The sequence below is a fragment of the Euphorbia lathyris genome, chromosome 1 (genome assembly GCF_963576675.1).
Source record: "Euphorbia lathyris chromosome 1, ddEupLath1.1, whole genome shotgun sequence".
In the NCBI taxonomy this organism is placed as follows: Eukaryota; Viridiplantae; Streptophyta; class Magnoliopsida; order Malpighiales; family Euphorbiaceae; genus Euphorbia; species Euphorbia lathyris.
Genome location: NC_088910.1, coordinates 38,775,794 through 38,793,345, shown reverse-complemented (window position 1 = coordinate 38,793,345; position 17,552 = coordinate 38,775,794). Strand labels below are relative to the sequence as shown.

The following is a 17,552-nucleotide window of genomic DNA, read 5'->3' as shown; positions in this document are numbered from 1 at the left end:
AATATTGATTTGAACAATATCTCTCTAAAGGTTTTGACCCAAACCTAACCCAATACCCTCCTTTCATGTCAACATCAACAGAAGTATCAATAACTGAAGACAAGTATGCAAACCCCAATTTTCAGAAATAATCAAAATGAGACCCAACTGATTTTTCTTACCACCAATATCCAAAGAGATCATTGTAGATCCTAAAGAATATTCTTCCTATGATTTATAAGTTGTTGACCAGTGGATCCTAAATGCACAACCTTTCCATAATTTGTGGTTTGTTGTTGCCAAAAATTGATTTGATTTAGGAGACTATTAATCAGTTGTTGGCCTGGAAATCGTTACTTGCATGAGTTACATTTCTAAAATATGCAGGTTTCAATTCATGATTAATGTTATAATTTTAAAAAATAATCAAAATGATCCAACTAATTTTCCTTACCACCAATATACAAAGAAATCATTGTAGTAGATCCCAAAGTAATATTTTTATTATGATTAATAGTTTGTTGACTAGTGGATCCTAATTGCATAACTTTTTCATAATTTGTAGATTATTGTAGACAAAATTTACTTTGATTTAGACCACTGGTAATCTCATGCATGAGAAGCTATACTATAAGATGTGGGTCCCAATAATATGTTATTATTTTTTGAGATAACCAAAGTAGGATCCACTTGATTTTCCTTGCTACCAATACCCAAAGAGACCATTGTAGATTCCAAAAAAATATTCTTACTATGATTAATAGGTTGTTGACTCATGAACCCTAATTGCACAAGCTTTCTATAATTTACGGTTTGTTGTTGCCAAATATTGCTTCAATTTAGAAGACTGTTAATCATTTTCTCGCATTGGAAACCGTTACTTGCATGAGTTACGCTTCTAAAAGATGCATGGCTCAATTCATTATTTTTGAAAATAATCAAAGTGGGATCTAACTGATTTTTCTTACCACTGATATACAAAGAAACATAGTAGTAGATCCCAATTAATATTTTGGCTTCATACATATCCAACCTCCTAAAGTTATTCGTTTTATTCATTTAACCCCCTCAACTCAAAGGACATCCTTTTAACCCCTTTAACTTACCAAAAACACTACTATTGACCATTATAATCCTACGTGGCATTCACTTGGTCAATGATTGAGCTTCACGGATTGAAGGAGCGTGAAAGCCCTGAATTAATCAATTTCAACACTAAAAAACAAAAGAAAACCCATATTTAATACTCAATTAATCAAAAAATCCGTAAACTCCATTCTCTTCTTCCTCGACTCTTCTTTTCCTCTGAATTCCATTCTTCAGCAGCTCTTCTTCGCGTGAAAGCAGTTCTTCTCATTTCACTTCAGCAGCTCTTCTTCACATCGCGTTCTGTAATCGAAATCGAGTTTCACGGATTTTCATCTTCTTCTTCACGGATTCCATTTTTCTGGGTTTTTTTTTGTGTTCTGTAATCGAAATCAAGTTCGATTTTCATCCGGTCAGCTGTTATTGAAAGCGAAATCTGTTCATTCGGTCATTGGGCTTAGTGAAATCAAAATCTTCTTTTCTTATGGAAATCGAAATCTGTTAAAATCTGTTAAGATCTTTGGAAAGGTAAAAACGAAAACTAAAAATAAAATTGAGATATAAAAATGAGAAGAAGTGAAGGAGAAGAGAAATTAAACCTGGAATTTGTGATTGAATCATTAGGAAACAGAAGTTCTTTGAATTCCTGGAAAATGAAAGCATAACACAAAGAGAAAGAGAAGAAAGGAGAAGGTAGGGGAGAGAAGAGGGTTCTTTTGTCTTTTCACTATAATTATTAGAGGGTATTTTAGACTTTTTCTTTACACTGCTGACATGTCAAAATTTGTTGCCACGTGTCGAGCGCGTGTTGTATACGAAAATGAGTGCAGCTCAACATTTGAAAAAAGGGGGCCAATAGTAGTGTTTTTGGTAAGTTAAGGGGGTTAAAAGGATGTCCCTTGAGTTGAGGGGGTTAAATGAATAAAATGGACAACTTTAGGGGGTTGGATATGCATTAAGCCTAATATTTTTACCATGATTAATAGCTTGTTGACTAATGGACCCTAATTGGATAACATTTTCAAAATTTGTGGATTATTGTAGTCAAAATTTGCTTTGATTTAGGCGACTATTAATCCTCTGCATGAGTAGCTATACTAAAAGAAGCGGGCTCCAATAAATGATTGATGTTATTATTTTCGGAGATAACCATTATAGGACCCACCTGATTTTTCTTACCACCAATATCCAAAAGACCATTTTAGTAGATCCTGAAGGAATATTTTTACTATGATTAATAGTTTGTTGACCAGTGCACCCTAATTGCATAACATTTTCATACTTTGCGGATTGTTGTCGATAAAATTTACTTTGATTTAGGCAACTATTAATCCTTGCATGAGTAGCTATACTAAAAGATGCGTCTTCCAAGTGATGATTGATGTTATTATTTTCAAACACAATCAAAATATGACCAACTTGATTTTTCTTACCACCAATATCCAAAGAGACTATTGTAAATCCCAAAGAAATATTCTTACTATGATTAATTATTGACTAGTGGTTCCTAATTGCACAAGTTTTCCATACTGTGCGGTTTGTTGTTGCCAAATATTTGCTTTGATTTAGAAAACTATTAATCATTTGCTCGCATTGGAAACTGTTAAGATAATCAAAATGGGCCCATTACCACCAATATACAAAGACACCCTTATAGCAGATCTCAAAGAAATATTTTTACCATGATTAATAGCTTGTTGACTAGTGAATGCTAATTGCATAACCTTCTTATAATGTGCAAATTGTTGTCGAAAAAATTTGCTTTGATTTAGGTAGGATGGCAACGAGTAATATACCCGCGGGTACCCGACACTATTTGATCCTAATGGGACTATCTGTACCCTGTATAAAAAAGTATAGAACGGGCATGAGATCAAAATCATTACCCATTAAGGTAATGGGACGGGTATGGGAATACCCCTAAGATACCTGGTACCCATTATTCGTCATCACTCTTTTATATATTAAAAAATATTATTGTTTTTTAGATATAAAATATAAGATTTGAACTTCGACCTTTTGTTCTTCGACCATTGAGTGATACCAATAAGCTATTTTATTCTTATCCATTAAAGTTCAATTTGTTCAATTTTTAGATGAATGATTTATTAAATTTATACTTTATTAAATTTATAATATTTTTTGTTTTATTTATTGATTATTAACGGGTAAGGGTATCCGCAGGTAACCGTGAATTAAATGGGATGGGTATGGAATACAAAAAGTATACCCGTTAAGGTAATGGGACGGGTACGGGTAATTAAAAGTTACACGGGTAAGAGTTTGGGTTTGACACTATCCGTGGATACCCTACTCGTTGTCATCCCTAGATTGAGGCGACTATTAATTTCGTGCGTGAGTAGCTATACTAAAATATGCGGGTCCCAAGTGATGATTGACGTTATTATTTTAGGAGATACCAAAGTAGGATGCATCTGATTTTCCTTACCACCTATATCAAAAGAGCCCATTACATATCCTAAAAAAAATACTCTTACTATGATTAATAGGTCGTTGACTAGCGGACCCTAATAGCACAAACTTTCCATAATCTTTGATTTATTGTTGCCAAATATTACTTTGATTTAGAGGACTATTAATCATTTGTTGGCATTGGAAATCGTTACTTGCTTGAGTTACATTTCTAAAAGATGCAAGTCTAAATTTTAGAAGATAGTCAAAGTGAGACCTAGCTGATTTTATTTACCACCAATATACAATGAAACTACTGTATCCCAAAGAAATATTTTTACTATGATTAATAGCTTGTTAACTAGTGGACCATAATTGCATACCTTTTTCGTAATTTGCTGATTGTTGTAGATAAAATTTGTTTTAATTTAAACGACTATTAATCCCCTGCATGAGTAGCTATACTATAAGATACGGGTCCCAATTGATGATTGGTGTTATTATTTTCAGAGCTAACCAAAATATGACGAACCTGATTTTCCTTACCTCCAATACCCAAAGAGACATTGTAGATCCCAATAAATATTCTTACTATGATTAATGAAATTAAAGAAGAACCCAACTGATTTTCCTTACCACTAATATACAAAAAAAAAAAAAAAAAAAAAAAAAACAACATCGTAGGAGATCCCAAAGAATAATTTTACTATGATTAATAGTTTATTGTTGCATAACATTTTCATAATTTGCAGATTGTGTTATGAAATTTGCTTTCTAAAAGCTATACTAAAAGATATGTCCCAGTTACTGATTGATATTATTTCCAGAGATAACCAAAGTACAATCTACTTGATTTTCCTTATCACCAATACCCAAAAAGACCATTGTAGATTCCAAAGAAATATTCTTACCAGGCTACAGATTGTTCCATAATTTACGGATTGTAGTGTTCCCTAAAGACACGAAAGTCACTCACATATAGGAAAGAATAAACACGCTCAGATTTTTCTGTTACGGTTCATATTTTTTATGAACTTTTTCTTATTCTGCATTATTGATTTTGGGTTTTGTGTAGTATGTAAAACAGGTATGAAATTGTCAATTATAAGAGAATTTCTATAATCTTCATTTTCATAATAATATATACCTTGCCCAGTGATCTTTCAATAATCTGGGCCTGATAGATAGCATGTGATTGTAAATTTCTAAATTAAAAGAAATTGGGTTCAAAATATCACAAGATTACTCTAATTATGAAGAAACTTAACATCCGAGTTAGCACTCTTAAACTGAACCAAAATAAAATCATTACTTCTGCAATTCCCAACATTTGATATTAACTACAACATCAGAAATATGCAGATTTTTATTTTTATTTTACTTTTTTTTTTATCTAAGAAAAAGAAACGAAATGAATGCCATTTATATGTCTTGACTGAGTATTTTACAATTCCTAGCTTTTACCCTCCCTCCCTAAAATTCACCATCATCATCATACACCCAACCCACCCCACCCCAAAAACCTCAACTCTAAAGACAGACCGGACCAGACACACGCACCTTAAAACGTGCATCACTCCCAACAAACTACTACTTCCGTTTTTACATTACAAACCCATACCCGACTGCCTCTCTCCATTTTCAACCCCTTCTCCACCACAAAGATGTATCAACCACAACTCTCTTCATCCACAAAGTTTCAAGTTCAATCTTTTCACCTGTTGCAGGCTACAATCTATAGTGTTCCCACACAACTCAACAATCTGAGGGCCCAGAGCAACAAAATGCCCACCCGAATCTTTCAGGATAATCATTTCGTATGAAAACATCATCAGTCAATTTCTCCTTCCTCGACATCTACATCTTTCACCGGCTCTGGAACCCTTTGGGGTGGTTCAACTACTTCCTCCTCATCATCATCATCGTTTTTTATATATAGTCCAAGTTGTTCCAATGGATTACTACTTCCCTGAATTGTCTCTTCAATGAAACTAGGCAACAACTCTTCGTCGTGTGTCGCCCTTAGCATTTCGAGGTCTTCCATAAAGTAACTATTCTCATTAATATCAACAGTCTTCTCCATCTGAATACACCATGTAAACTCTTGTTGACACATTTCATACAAGGAATAAGCCTTTGCATAAATTGATGTATTGAATATTTACTTACCTGTTGCAATGCTTGACGTGCTGCTTCTCTTTCCTCTTCCCTTTTCCTTTTTGCTTCAGCCGCCGCTTCAGCAGCAGCTTTCTTTTGAGCTTCTTCAGCAGCCCTAGCCTCAGCTAGTAAACGTGCTTTTTCTGATCACCAAGTAAACAGATAAATCATCCACATACACACAACTCAGAATACCAATATTGCCAACAAAACTCTATTTCAAGGTTAGGATATGATTTGAAACCTTCTTTTTGCCGCCGCTCAAGTTCCTCCTTCTCCAGTCTTAATTTTTCAGGATCCAACTTTTCAACCTGAAATGATTATATTTGATGACCATAAGTCCATTGAGTAAAATTCACAAATAGCCGAATGCAATAACATCAAGGGTAGTCAACACAACTTTTGCTGAAACCAACCTTTTCAAGTGCCTTCGCTCGAGCTTTAAATATGGTATCCGCAAAACGGTTTCTCAAAATAGCTGCACGATACAATTTATCAGGAGAGACTTGTCTCTCAGGTGGATCACTCTCTCCTGTAATATTATAGCATATTGGGTAAGATAAAGCCCCAAAAAGTAATGGAATACGGTCTTCCTAATGATTATGCTTACCATCTTGAAGGCCATCTACCTCCATACTTGTTGGCTTACCCCGAGAATCTGGCTCAACGGTACCCAATCCATTTGCAGATTCTAAGAATCAAAATGGAAACATAATTCAGGATAACAGCCTCCTAAGCAAGCAAGAAAGAGCAAAACATTAGACACGTTCACAATGTAACTCAACACTAAAACTCACGATTCCCAATGTCCGTATCAACAAGATCACTTCTCTTCTGCTCAAAATTGTCTACAGATCCCACATTTTCCTACAATGACCATGAGATAAAAAGAAGGGAAAAACTACATGTTAGAGACAAATAAAGAAATGAGCCCACAGAATGTACTGACCTAAGCCAACAATGTTATCAAGATATACCTTCGTTGCCGTACCAGGAACTGGAGCTTTAGCTGCTTCAGATTCACTGTCAGATGAGCTAGCAGAATCTGAATCTGAAAAGAAAATTAAACAAGTAGCAAAAGAACATTAGATTATAAACAAACAAAAGTGACTTTCATTAAGTGTAAATTCACAATGAACACACAAACTTATATTAATAATAATAAGTGGATATATAGCTTATAATAAACTAGAGAACCATGTATGCTAACATCAAGAAGCATGAACGAAATGGAAAGCATCCTCTCATTTCCTCCCCTAGCCAAGGGTATCTTTTGAACATTTAAGTTACAACAACTAGTGCAATATGCAACATATATGTTAAGGAACCAATTGAACCAAAAACTTAAGCTGATAGTTGAAGCCCAATAACAGCTTTTATTATAATCTCCAACACGTCCCGCACACGAATGTCCCCTAAGCTTGCGGGTGTAGAGCATAAACCCATTTTGTTGTGTTGAAATTCCTTTTAATAAAGGGGAGTTGTCAGGATTTGAACCCTCGACCACTTGGTCTAAAAAGACCTAATACCATTTCAAGGAGCCAATTGAACCAAAGCTTAAACTGATAACTAAGACCCAATAATAGCTTTTATTAACCAAATGCTCAAACTGATAGTTAAGACCAATAATAGCTTTTATTATATAATCCCTTACAATATCAAAAAAGTTATTTGCGATCCCTGGTTGAAATAAGTTATAAAAAATATGAGGCCCTCTGCATTCCACATCAATTCCAGAAAGTAGAAATTAGATGAAAATATCAGTTTTTAATAAAACAGAACAAAATCCTTTGCCCAACTTCAGTTCTGACAGACAGGTAGGAAGCACTTAAAGAAGTTCCACATCTCATGTAATTATGCAAAATCATCTACCTCTGAAAACTCAAAATATATGCAAAAGGAGTTTAAACCAACTAGTTCCGTTGCTCAGAGTTTTGGCAAGAAATGATTGTCAATATGCATCTTTATTACTTAATTCTCACAATATGCATCTTTATTACTTAATTTTCACAATAAGACGGTTAACTCTCATCTATATTCTCACCAGTTATGCTCACTAGCCAGCTCTAGTGTTCAGATGAAATAAAACTTCCATTCAAATGGAATGCACAAATTTCTTAGTGAAAATAAAATATATTAATACCACCATTAGATTTAAAAACTCCAACTGCAGTAGCTAATAGCTGCGGTTACACAAAAGTATTGCAAAACCATGCTGTAAAATGAATAAAGTTTTTACTAGTACCAAAAAATTCACCATACACCATCAAACACTTTTAATTGTTATAATGCCACATGCCCTTTATGGTCTGGTAGCTTCAGATTCCAGTGAGCAAATTTATCAAAAATGTAGTTTTCCAGCATTTATATATATGACCCCTGGGAAGGAATGAGCTCCGAAACAATCCCATCCAAACTAGCTGAAGGTTGTTGAAAAAGAAAAACCACATCCCCTATTAAGCACCATTAAATTAATATCCAAGAAACTCTGTAGAATATTATGCACCACAACTGGGATACTTCTATTTATGATGATTTAGGCCCCCCTTCTTAATGGATAACTGGGCCATTCTTAGACTTGGTGAGCTTTAGTTGCAATAAATTAACTTTTTCCCATGCCCCACACATTTGTTAATCACATTAAAATAGTGTTACCACATCTGGAATCTCGAAGCTATCACTTGTTATGGGTCCGCGAATGGGATCTCGTCAAGGGTCTTCCCACAATGAAATCAGATGTGATTCTTTGTTGGTATTTCTGCCCTTCTTTGAAGGGCCTATTTTCTTAACGATCGATGGTGGATTTTTTTATTTAAGAGATATTTGATGAAAATCCCCTTTTAAAGAGGTACAATGATTCCTGATCATATAAGGTATCCTTCCCCAAATAGGATTCTACCAAAAGAGAATTCTAATTGATAAATACTAAAGATATTCCTAAATATTTAAACTCCTAAATAACTAAGAGACTCCTAAATAATAATAAAAACACCTAAATCTGCCTTAATAATAAAGAATAAAAAGACTCCTAAGTAATAACAACTCTTAAATAAAACAACCGTAACATGTATTCCCTCTTCGACTAGAGCTTGTCCGCAAGCTCGAATTTAAGAAGGATATCATATTTGCAGACTATGCATGAAATTGATCCATTGCAAATTCCAAATTCTTTCTTTTATCCTCCAACGGTAAAAACGTTGTTGTCGTATGACCGAAGGTCACGGGTTCGAGTCTTAGGAGCGGCCTCTTGCCAAAAAATTTGGCAAGGGAAGGCTTGCCCCCAGTACACCCTTGTGGTGGGACCCCTCCCCGGACCCTCGCTTAGCGGGGACGCGTAATGCACCGGGCCGCCCTATCCTCCAACCACTACCAACCAAAGGCCACAGAACCAAAATATTTGCAGACTATGCATGAAATGAACCAATATATCTACCCATAATGCCCAACAAATCAAATAAATCCAAGCATGAAAGTGTATTTGAGTAGGCTTGGACTTTGTCCACTTGTGAAAAGCCAAAAATGACCCTTATAAGAATACATCAAAGGTCGACCCAGATCTATGCATCAAAACATGCTTAGATAAGACTCAACTCCTCTATCCCGATTGTTAAAGCATCCAAATTCCATAAACCATACTGCACATGAGCATAAAGCTCAAAAACAGGGATGTGATCCTAGCTGGCTAGCTAACTACCAATGCGAGAGGCGATTGTATACAATATACAACCCAATTCCACTTCAGGCATTAAAAGAAGTTCTTGTTCCAAACAACACATCCAATCACCAAAATAGCAATTCAAAAGATAAAAATTTGAAGTTTTGACTATATTTTCTCTCAATAAACGTATCACCTAAGAAAATTAGGCGGCCTTCACACTAGACAAGCTATATGCCAACAAAAGATATTATGAATTTCTTCATTATCAAAGATTACTATCCAGTAACCACAGAAACAAATTAGATACGAGACGTTATAAAATATGCTAGTCTAGTCGGCATAGTTATTAAAGGCACGCCTTTGGCGCATGGCGCACCAGGCACAGGCCTTAGCGCCATGTCACCCCCATGGCGAGGCACAACCACCATGGCACGCACCTGGTGCGCCAAGAGGCAGTTGCCAAAGGCACGCCTTGGCAGTTAGGGGCAGTTTTCAGGAATTTTTGTCAGTTACTTTACAAATTTGGAATGGAACACGTGTTCTATTAAAAAAAATATATATTAAAAAGGAAGAGACAGAGTCATTATAAAAGAAAGTTTAGTAGAAGAAAACACAGTAAACGAATTCAAACAAGAGAAACACAGAAGCCAAAGGGAATTCAAATTCAAGAGTTTGATGATGCTTTAGATGAGGAGTGTGATAGTGATGAATTTGGAGAGTTTTAATTAGGAGTAGAACTTGTAATATGGATTTAGATATAGATTCGATATGGACTAAGATGGAGCATAGTATAAGGGAGGTAGCGAAGGAAGTTTTAGGGGAATCTAAAGGTAGCATGCCACCGGGTAAGGACACATCTTGGTGGACAGAAGAAGTACGACAAGCAGTAAAGAGTAAGCGAGAATCCTATAAAATATTAGGGAAGTGCAGGAGTGATGAGAACTACGAAAAGTACAAAGAGGTTAAAAGGGAAGTAAAGAAGGTCATACGAGATGCTAGAGCAAAGGTGAATCGGGATTTGTACACAAGATTGGATACGAAGGAAGGGGAAAGAGACATATAGAATTGCTCGGATGAGAGATAGGAAGACGCGAGATCTCGGAAAAGTTAAATGTGTGAAGGATGTGGACCAAAAAGTCCTAGTTGGAGATAAGGATATCAAGGAACGATGGAGGTCCTATTTTGATAACTTATTTAATGGAGATCGCGGACAAGAGGTTGGAGATATAAGTATCCCTCACGATATGATAAATCGTGAATGCATACGGAGAATTCAAAAGGGTGAAGTCAAAATGGCATTAAATAAGATGAGATTGAAGAAAGCAGTAGGACCTGATGGCATCCCTATTGAGATTTGGAGATGTTTGGGAGAGAGAGGAATCGAATGGTTGACGACGTTCTTCAACAAAATTTGGAGAAACAATAAGATGTCATCCGAATGGAGGAAAAGTATCCTAATCCCGTTGTATAAGAACAAAGGCGATGTCCAAGATTGTGCCAACTATCGAGGAATCAAATTAATGAGTCACACTATGAAACTGTGGGAGCGAGTGATCAAACAAAGGCTAAGGAGGACGGTGAAGATCTCGGAAAACCAGTTTGGCTTTACGCCGGGAAGATCAACTATGGAAGCCATCCATCTAATGAGACAATTAATGGAGCACAATCGAAATAAGAAGAAAGACTTGCATATGGTTTTCATTGACTTGGAGAAGACATATGATAAGGTACCAAGGGAAGTACTTTGGTGGGCCTTAATAAGGAAAGGCATTTCGCGAAAATATGTTGACATCATAAAGGACATGTATGAGGGAGCATGCACGAGTGTACGCACCAGTGTTGGGAAGACTGAAGAGTTCCCTATTACGATTGGAGTGCATCACTCATTTCTTTTTGCCATCGTTATGGATGAACTAACGAGCTCACTCCAAGCTGGTATACCATGGTGCATGTTGTTTGCAGATGATATTGTGTTGGTTGATGAGACGAAAGAAAGCGTGGAGAGGAAGTTGGAACTATGGAGGCAAACTTTAGAATCTAGAGGCTTTAAGCTGAGCCGAAGTAAGACTGAATATTTGGAGTGTAAGTTTAGCGGCGATAGGAGTAGGGAGGTAGGGACAATCACCCTAGATGGGAGAGTTGTTCAGGCATCGGATTGCTTTCGGTATTTAGGATCTATTATCCAAACGGATGGAGAAGTAGACGGAGATGTTGCTCATAGGATTAAATCTAGTTGGACGAAGTAGAAGAGTGCTACGGGTTTCCTTTGTGACCCCGGCATGCCAAATAGATTGAAGGGAAAATTCTACCGCACGGCAATCAGACCAGCATTGTTATATGGTACGGAGTGTTGGGCAGTGAAACACTGTCACACTCATAAGATGTCGGTGGCGGAGATGCGTATGTTGAGATGGATGTGTAGCCATACGAGAAAGGATCGGGTGAGTAATGAAATAATTAGGACAAAAGTAGGGGGGTTACATCGATTGAGAATAAAATGAGGGAAAACCGACTAACGTGGTTTGGCCATGTAAGACGAAGAGCGCTTGATGCGCCGGTTAGGAGGACTGAAGAGTGGCAAAGGGATGTAGTGGTGAGGGGTAGGGGAAGACCTAAGCAAACTTGGAGGAGGGGGATCGAGAGTGGTATGAGTTTATTGGGGATTGAGGAAAATATGGTAGTGGATAGGAAAGAGTGGAGGGAGAGAATTTGTGTCGCTGACACGACTTGATTTCACGGTTTTATATGATGGTTCATGTTAGCCGACCCCGAATCATTTCGGGACTAAGGCTTTGTTGTTGTTGTTAAGAATATTTACATGATTTAGTATTCATTGCATTTTTATGTTAGTTTTATAATTTTTATTTTTGTAAGTGCGCCTTGTCTCCCTATGGCGGGCACCATCGCCGAGCGCCAAGGGCCCAGGACCCCTTGCCCCTTAGTGTGCCTTTAATAACTATGCTAGTCGGAGATTCAAACTGGCTCATCAAAGTTGATGGAGATGAAGTTTCTTTTCTTCGTGTGAAAGAATTGAGATGAAAAAAGACCACCACACTGAATACAACATATTTATGGAATAAACCAAAAAACGTTACCATGATTCAAAATGTATGGCATATTGAATAAGAAAAGCAATTCAAAATTTTAAACTAGGCAAAGATAATTTTCTCAATCAAGATATCTAGAGTTTTCAAAGATCACATAAAATCTAAAATTTGCATGTTCTCATAAAGTCCCAAGACAACAAATAAACAAAATGCTGCATGTCTGAAGCTCAAATCATTCAAGTGGATTCCAAACAAGATAACAATGAGCAAAGATTACCAGAAGATGATCCTGATTCACCGCTAGAACTACTTGAGCTACTGCATTTACTGTTTTTATTTGCTGCATCTTTCTCAATCTCCACTGGAGGATAACTTGAGATCAGGGGATCATTTCCACCGCCAACAATATCTATATCTTCATCTACTGGTTCATTGCCTGAAGATATCATGCATAGGTTTTAAACTGACCACAAAACAACCACGTATAATGCATAAGGATTTTCTAGTAACTCAATCTGCAGAAATATGGATAGAAACATTACCTTTGCATTGTGGCAATGATGAATTGCTGAATCCAGACTCGTTAGGAAGCTGAATGGAAAATAAATCATGACTACGATGAGATTTGCAGAAGAGATCATACCTCATCCAACTAAGAAATTTAAAAGAACAAAGAATTGCATTCGTTTACATTCACATGAATGCAAAGAAAACAAGGAAGGAAGAGATACCTCCATTTCGCAGGGTTCAGCTTTACCAGGGTTTTTCCGTTTCTCAAGTAAAAAATCATCTAAAAGCTTCCTCAGCTTAAACAATGTGTCATTGCTGAGAGCATCAATATCAATCTCAATTTCATCTTCACCAGTCTGGTCAGCATTATGACTATGCTCTTTTAAAAAGTCAATAATGCTTTCAGGCAGTTCACCCAGCAACGCCTCCAGTTCCTTGCTCAAACTATGCTTCTCTTCATCTGTCATGACCCGCCTAACAGGTTCTGATTTAACCTTATTGTTGTCATGTGCAATTTTTTTCTTTTTTGATGGAAGTGTGGCTATATTAGTTTCCATTTTAACAGCAACACAGGCACCTGGGGGCGCTTGTTCTGCACCCAGAAGCTTCTTCTCTATGGCTTTAAATTTTGATTCAAAAAGTTTACCAAGTGCCTCAGCCATGATGTGGACATCATTTCCAGGCGGGTTGTACTTCAGTGCATTTGAGAAAGTTAGACGCACGTCTGCAGCGAACCCTAAGGGACTTGAATATGCACCTGAGGTTATCTTTCTTTTCACTGTACCCAAATCCATTGGATGTTTAATGACAGTGAAATAATCCGGTATTTTTAACTTAACCACGTCAACTGGTTCATTGAAAACCCAACCAAACTGATGTTGCATCAATCGTTGCAATAATGTCTCACACTGTTTCATTAATGTATCACCCAAAGTACTTCCAGGTGCAGCTGGCTTAACTGATTTTTGATGCCCATTTGCAGCCTTTTTAGTTTTAGCCCCATTACGACCAGGAGGGACCTTTTTCCTGCTCTGTGAAGCTGACACTTCAACTGACCTATGTAAGCCCTCTACTGAAGGCTTCTTTTGGCCATCACTACAGCTCCAAATATCACTAGAAGGTGACAATATAACTGCATTGGAATTCAAAGAAGCCACTTTTTTCTGAAGAACCCTGACCAACTGGAGGTCGTTTTTCAACTTCAGCTTTAAATTCTTCCTTTCTGACCTTGACATCTTCGACAATGGCAAGACTTCGACTGGGACACCAAAACTATCATGGCCATCAGGATTCAAACTAATCAATTTCCTCTTAGGAGCATAGGAACCCTCTGATACTGTCATCTCAGTGTCAAGTCGGCCAGAACTCCCAAATCCCTCTGATTCACCCACGGTCTCAACAGCATGTCGGTAATCAGGAACAAAACCAGTCAAATGCCCCTTGGAATACTTTCTAGATTTCCCCATTGGTTGTGAAAGCCAACACTTCCTTGATTCCTTCTGCCCAACAAACTCTATAGGAACAGTTGGTGCCATAAGATAAAATCCCAATTACTGCACATGTCAACCTTGAAAATTATGTTTTATCCTTGACCTCACTTTCAAAAGTCTGGATATCCCAAAATGTGTGTAAATTCCTAAAGATACTCAACTTCTGATTCAATGTTATTAGCTTCGAATCCTATAGCAGGCCCAGTTTAATGAAATCCATTACAGTTTGATCGAAAGTACATTTGTTTCGGCTCAACAGCACCAACATTATTTCTCGCAAAATTGTTGATCCTTTTCTGGTAAAAAATTGAAACCACTCACTACTCTTTGTAGTCTTCCTGGATGTAATGTGGACGGATATTAAACCAAATAATGTATACTCATGAACATCTCCAATTGGAGATGAATCATAAATAAATATCAATCGAAGACCGAGAAATCCCCAATTCACTGAATTAAAGTAATGTTAACCTTCCGAATCCTGAATTAGAAACAATAAAACCTAAAGCGCAACCGCAAATCCCAAATGAATAAAATGAAAAATAGAAGAAAAGAGCTTCCTATAACCCCCAAAATTTCCGATTAAAGTAAATTCTCCAAAACAAAACAAGTATAACACCGTAAGAAGAACAAATATAAATACCTAAGCTCCTTCGAGCAAAAACCCCCCACAGAGTCAGAAGGAAACCCTAGATCGAATCGAAACTAAATAAACGCATCGACGCGAAGAAACTCGAATAGAATGTGCACAAAACCCTAGTCAGGTGGTTTATCTTTCACAAAAAGTCCAATTCAACACCTGGATCTCGCGCCAGAGCTCTTAATTCGAACGAACCTTAAACAAGCAAAGATTCGGAAGATCCCTCGCAAATTATTCTTCCACCCACAGAGCTAACCAAGAAGAGAAAACACCCGAGTAAAAACGAGAGAGAAAAATGCTTACAATCTTAATTCATTTTTGGGCTACTTCGCTCCTCTACTTAAAGGCCCATTTCTCTGCATTGCGCAAATCCGACCGTACGTGAATTGAACCGTCACTATCAACGGTTCAAATTAATTTATTTTTCGGCCACCGTCAAATTGGAGATCTAACGGCTCTGATAGACCGTGCCGCATTCAAAAAAGAGTAACAGTATGATTCTAGGTTCTAGAACCCTGAATATTAAAGAATAATAAAAAATTTAAAAAGAGTTCATAGAAAGAAAATACTACGTGCCCTCGACTTAGATTAAATGTGGTACTCTCCGAATTATAGTGACACGTGTTATTTATTCATGTGGAGACCAAAGATGTTATTTACTGCGGCAGCGTGTGAATGAGAATGCGGCTATGAGAGTGAGAAATTATATCTACCGACCACGTGTTTCCCTCAACTTTTTCCAGCCATGTGACACTACAAATCGCTTACACATTGCTAATTTGATATCACGTGCCTGCTTAGTAAATTCATGTCACAAATTAAAATTTTAATTCATCATTTCTATCACTTTTTTATTTGTGAAATCATTTCTATCACTTAATTTATATTTCAATCTGTTCATATCAATATCAAAAAGCGAACTAAGGAAAGAAAACAAAATAAAATGGAATCAGCATATGTAACAACTAAATATGTTGTTGTATTCACTGATCTAAATATAAATATAAAAGAGATTGAAAAGTTTTGATTATTTACGGTCATGGATAAAGATACCAAACTCGGAAGAAATTACAGACCGAAAACGTTTTGGAAAAAATATGTATAATATAACACTTTTATAGTATTATTTTAATTTTTTTTTTTTTTTGAAACAAGCATTATTTTATCAATTTGAAACTTAAATATATAATGAATAAATGGTATTTAGAATAACTAGAAATACTTCAATGTGTCTGTGCCATGAGAGTTTTCTAATAGTATATTATAAATTCAAAATGGACAGCGAATGAATGAGAAATTAAAGTTCAAAGTGAACCACTTAAAATTAATTGCATTCAACTCATAGATTAATTGTATTCAATTTTTAAAATGATTGTAACGGTAGGGCTTAATAGTATTCAATTGAGATAGTTGTAACAATTTGGTTTAATTATATTCATTTGACATATTAATTACACGAATTAATCAGTATATAACGCTTTTATTCAACAACTTCTATATGGAATTGCATCAGTTTATCTCTGGTCAATAACGAGACTTGCACGATCAAAATTCTTTTTTGCTTATTGTGCACTGTTCAAAATTAAGGCTGTATAGTCTCCATTTAAACGTGCAAAATTGAGAATCCGACACGATTTTCTCTGATTAGTCTCTTTAGGGTTTTTTTCCCCTAAGCGATTTGTTGGTCCCTTGTGATATAAGGATTAGTTCCTAAGGGCGGGTAAGGAACTATTTAAAATTTTTATCCTTTAAAGGTTGACTTAGTTCTTAAATCACTTAGATTTTTCTTTTAGCACTTGATATTGAGTGAGATTAGAGGCAGCATTGGTTAATTAAAGACTAAGGCTGCTTCTACCGTTGAGTCAGGAGATAGCACTAATGAGTCTATTCCTGAACTCTGTATCAATAATCACAACTCAGCGTTATATTAGTTAAGCGTTTTATTAGGCACAATATAAAGCAAGCATATAAGGAATTGAGGGTTGGAAGATGTTACTCAGCAAATTTATCCTGGTTCGGCCTCTTGCCTACGTCTAGTCCCCGGAATCCTTCTGAGCTTTAATCCACTACTGAGCTCTTTTAGGTAGAACACAAACCTCTTACAATAGATTTACAGAGTACCTACCTCTACAAACCTATACTCAGTACTAAAAGTAGTTACAGAGTACCTTCTTCTATATCTACCTACGCTCAGCACTAGCTACCTCTAAATGCTAACTACTTAGCAACTCAGAGTCTCCTCTCAAATTAAGAATTGATAATTTTGTTCTATTAACAAAAAACACTTGTATGATCTAGTTTAAATGTTTACACAAAGATTGGAATTGGTGTAAGATTGCTTTGCTTTTTGCACGGAAACTTCAAGTGAGAATTTGCTCAACGGTTCGACTTGGTGAAGATATGCATCGAATGAAGCAAATGAATGGCCTATTTATAGTGACACTTGAGCCTTCAGTGATTTCGAAATTTGAAATAACCGCTAGATGGAAACGGCTCTGCTGTCCCTTTCGCTCCTCAGTGCTCAGAGTCTTCGGCCAATAAGAACGTTGTGTTTTCTGCGTTGATCAGTGCTT

The 17,552-nt window shown here is 36.4% G+C and overlaps 1 protein-coding gene across 1 annotated transcript; it reads right to left on the bottom strand.

The window, feature by feature from the left end:
* Positions 1–4,825: 4,825 nt before the first annotated feature.
* LOC136229012 (transcription factor GTE10-like) lies at positions 4,826–15,294 on the bottom strand. The gene is made up of 10 exons (XM_066017554.1): positions 13,071–15,294; positions 12,882–12,930; positions 12,617–12,775; positions 6,612–6,685; positions 6,432–6,501; positions 6,245–6,325; positions 6,051–6,166; positions 5,879–5,945; positions 5,647–5,777; positions 4,826–5,560 (listed from the first exon to the last, which is right to left on the bottom strand). Exons 1-10 carry the CDS (start codon positions 14,382–14,384, stop codon positions 5,309–5,311), a joined length of 2,313 nt encoding a protein of 770 aa, XP_065873626.1. The 5' UTR covers positions 14,385–15,294; the 3' UTR covers positions 4,826–5,308.
* Positions 15,295–17,552: the final 2,258 nt, after the last annotated feature.

Excerpts from the sequence above, each read along its gene's own strand:
- LOC136229012 (XM_066017554.1), bottom strand. The coding sequence starts at position 14,384 with ATGGCACCAACTGTTCCTATAGAGTTTGTTGGGCAGAAGGAATCAAGG. Across the intron at positions 6,686-12,616 it reads TGAATCAGGATCATCTTCTG|ATTCAGATTCTGCTAGCTCA; the intron begins GTAATCTTTGCT and ends TTTTCTTTTCAG. Across the intron at positions 5,778-5,878 it reads TGAGCGGCGGCAAAAAGAAG|AAAAAGCACGTTTACTAGCT; the intron begins GTTTCAAATCAT and ends CTTGGTGATCAG.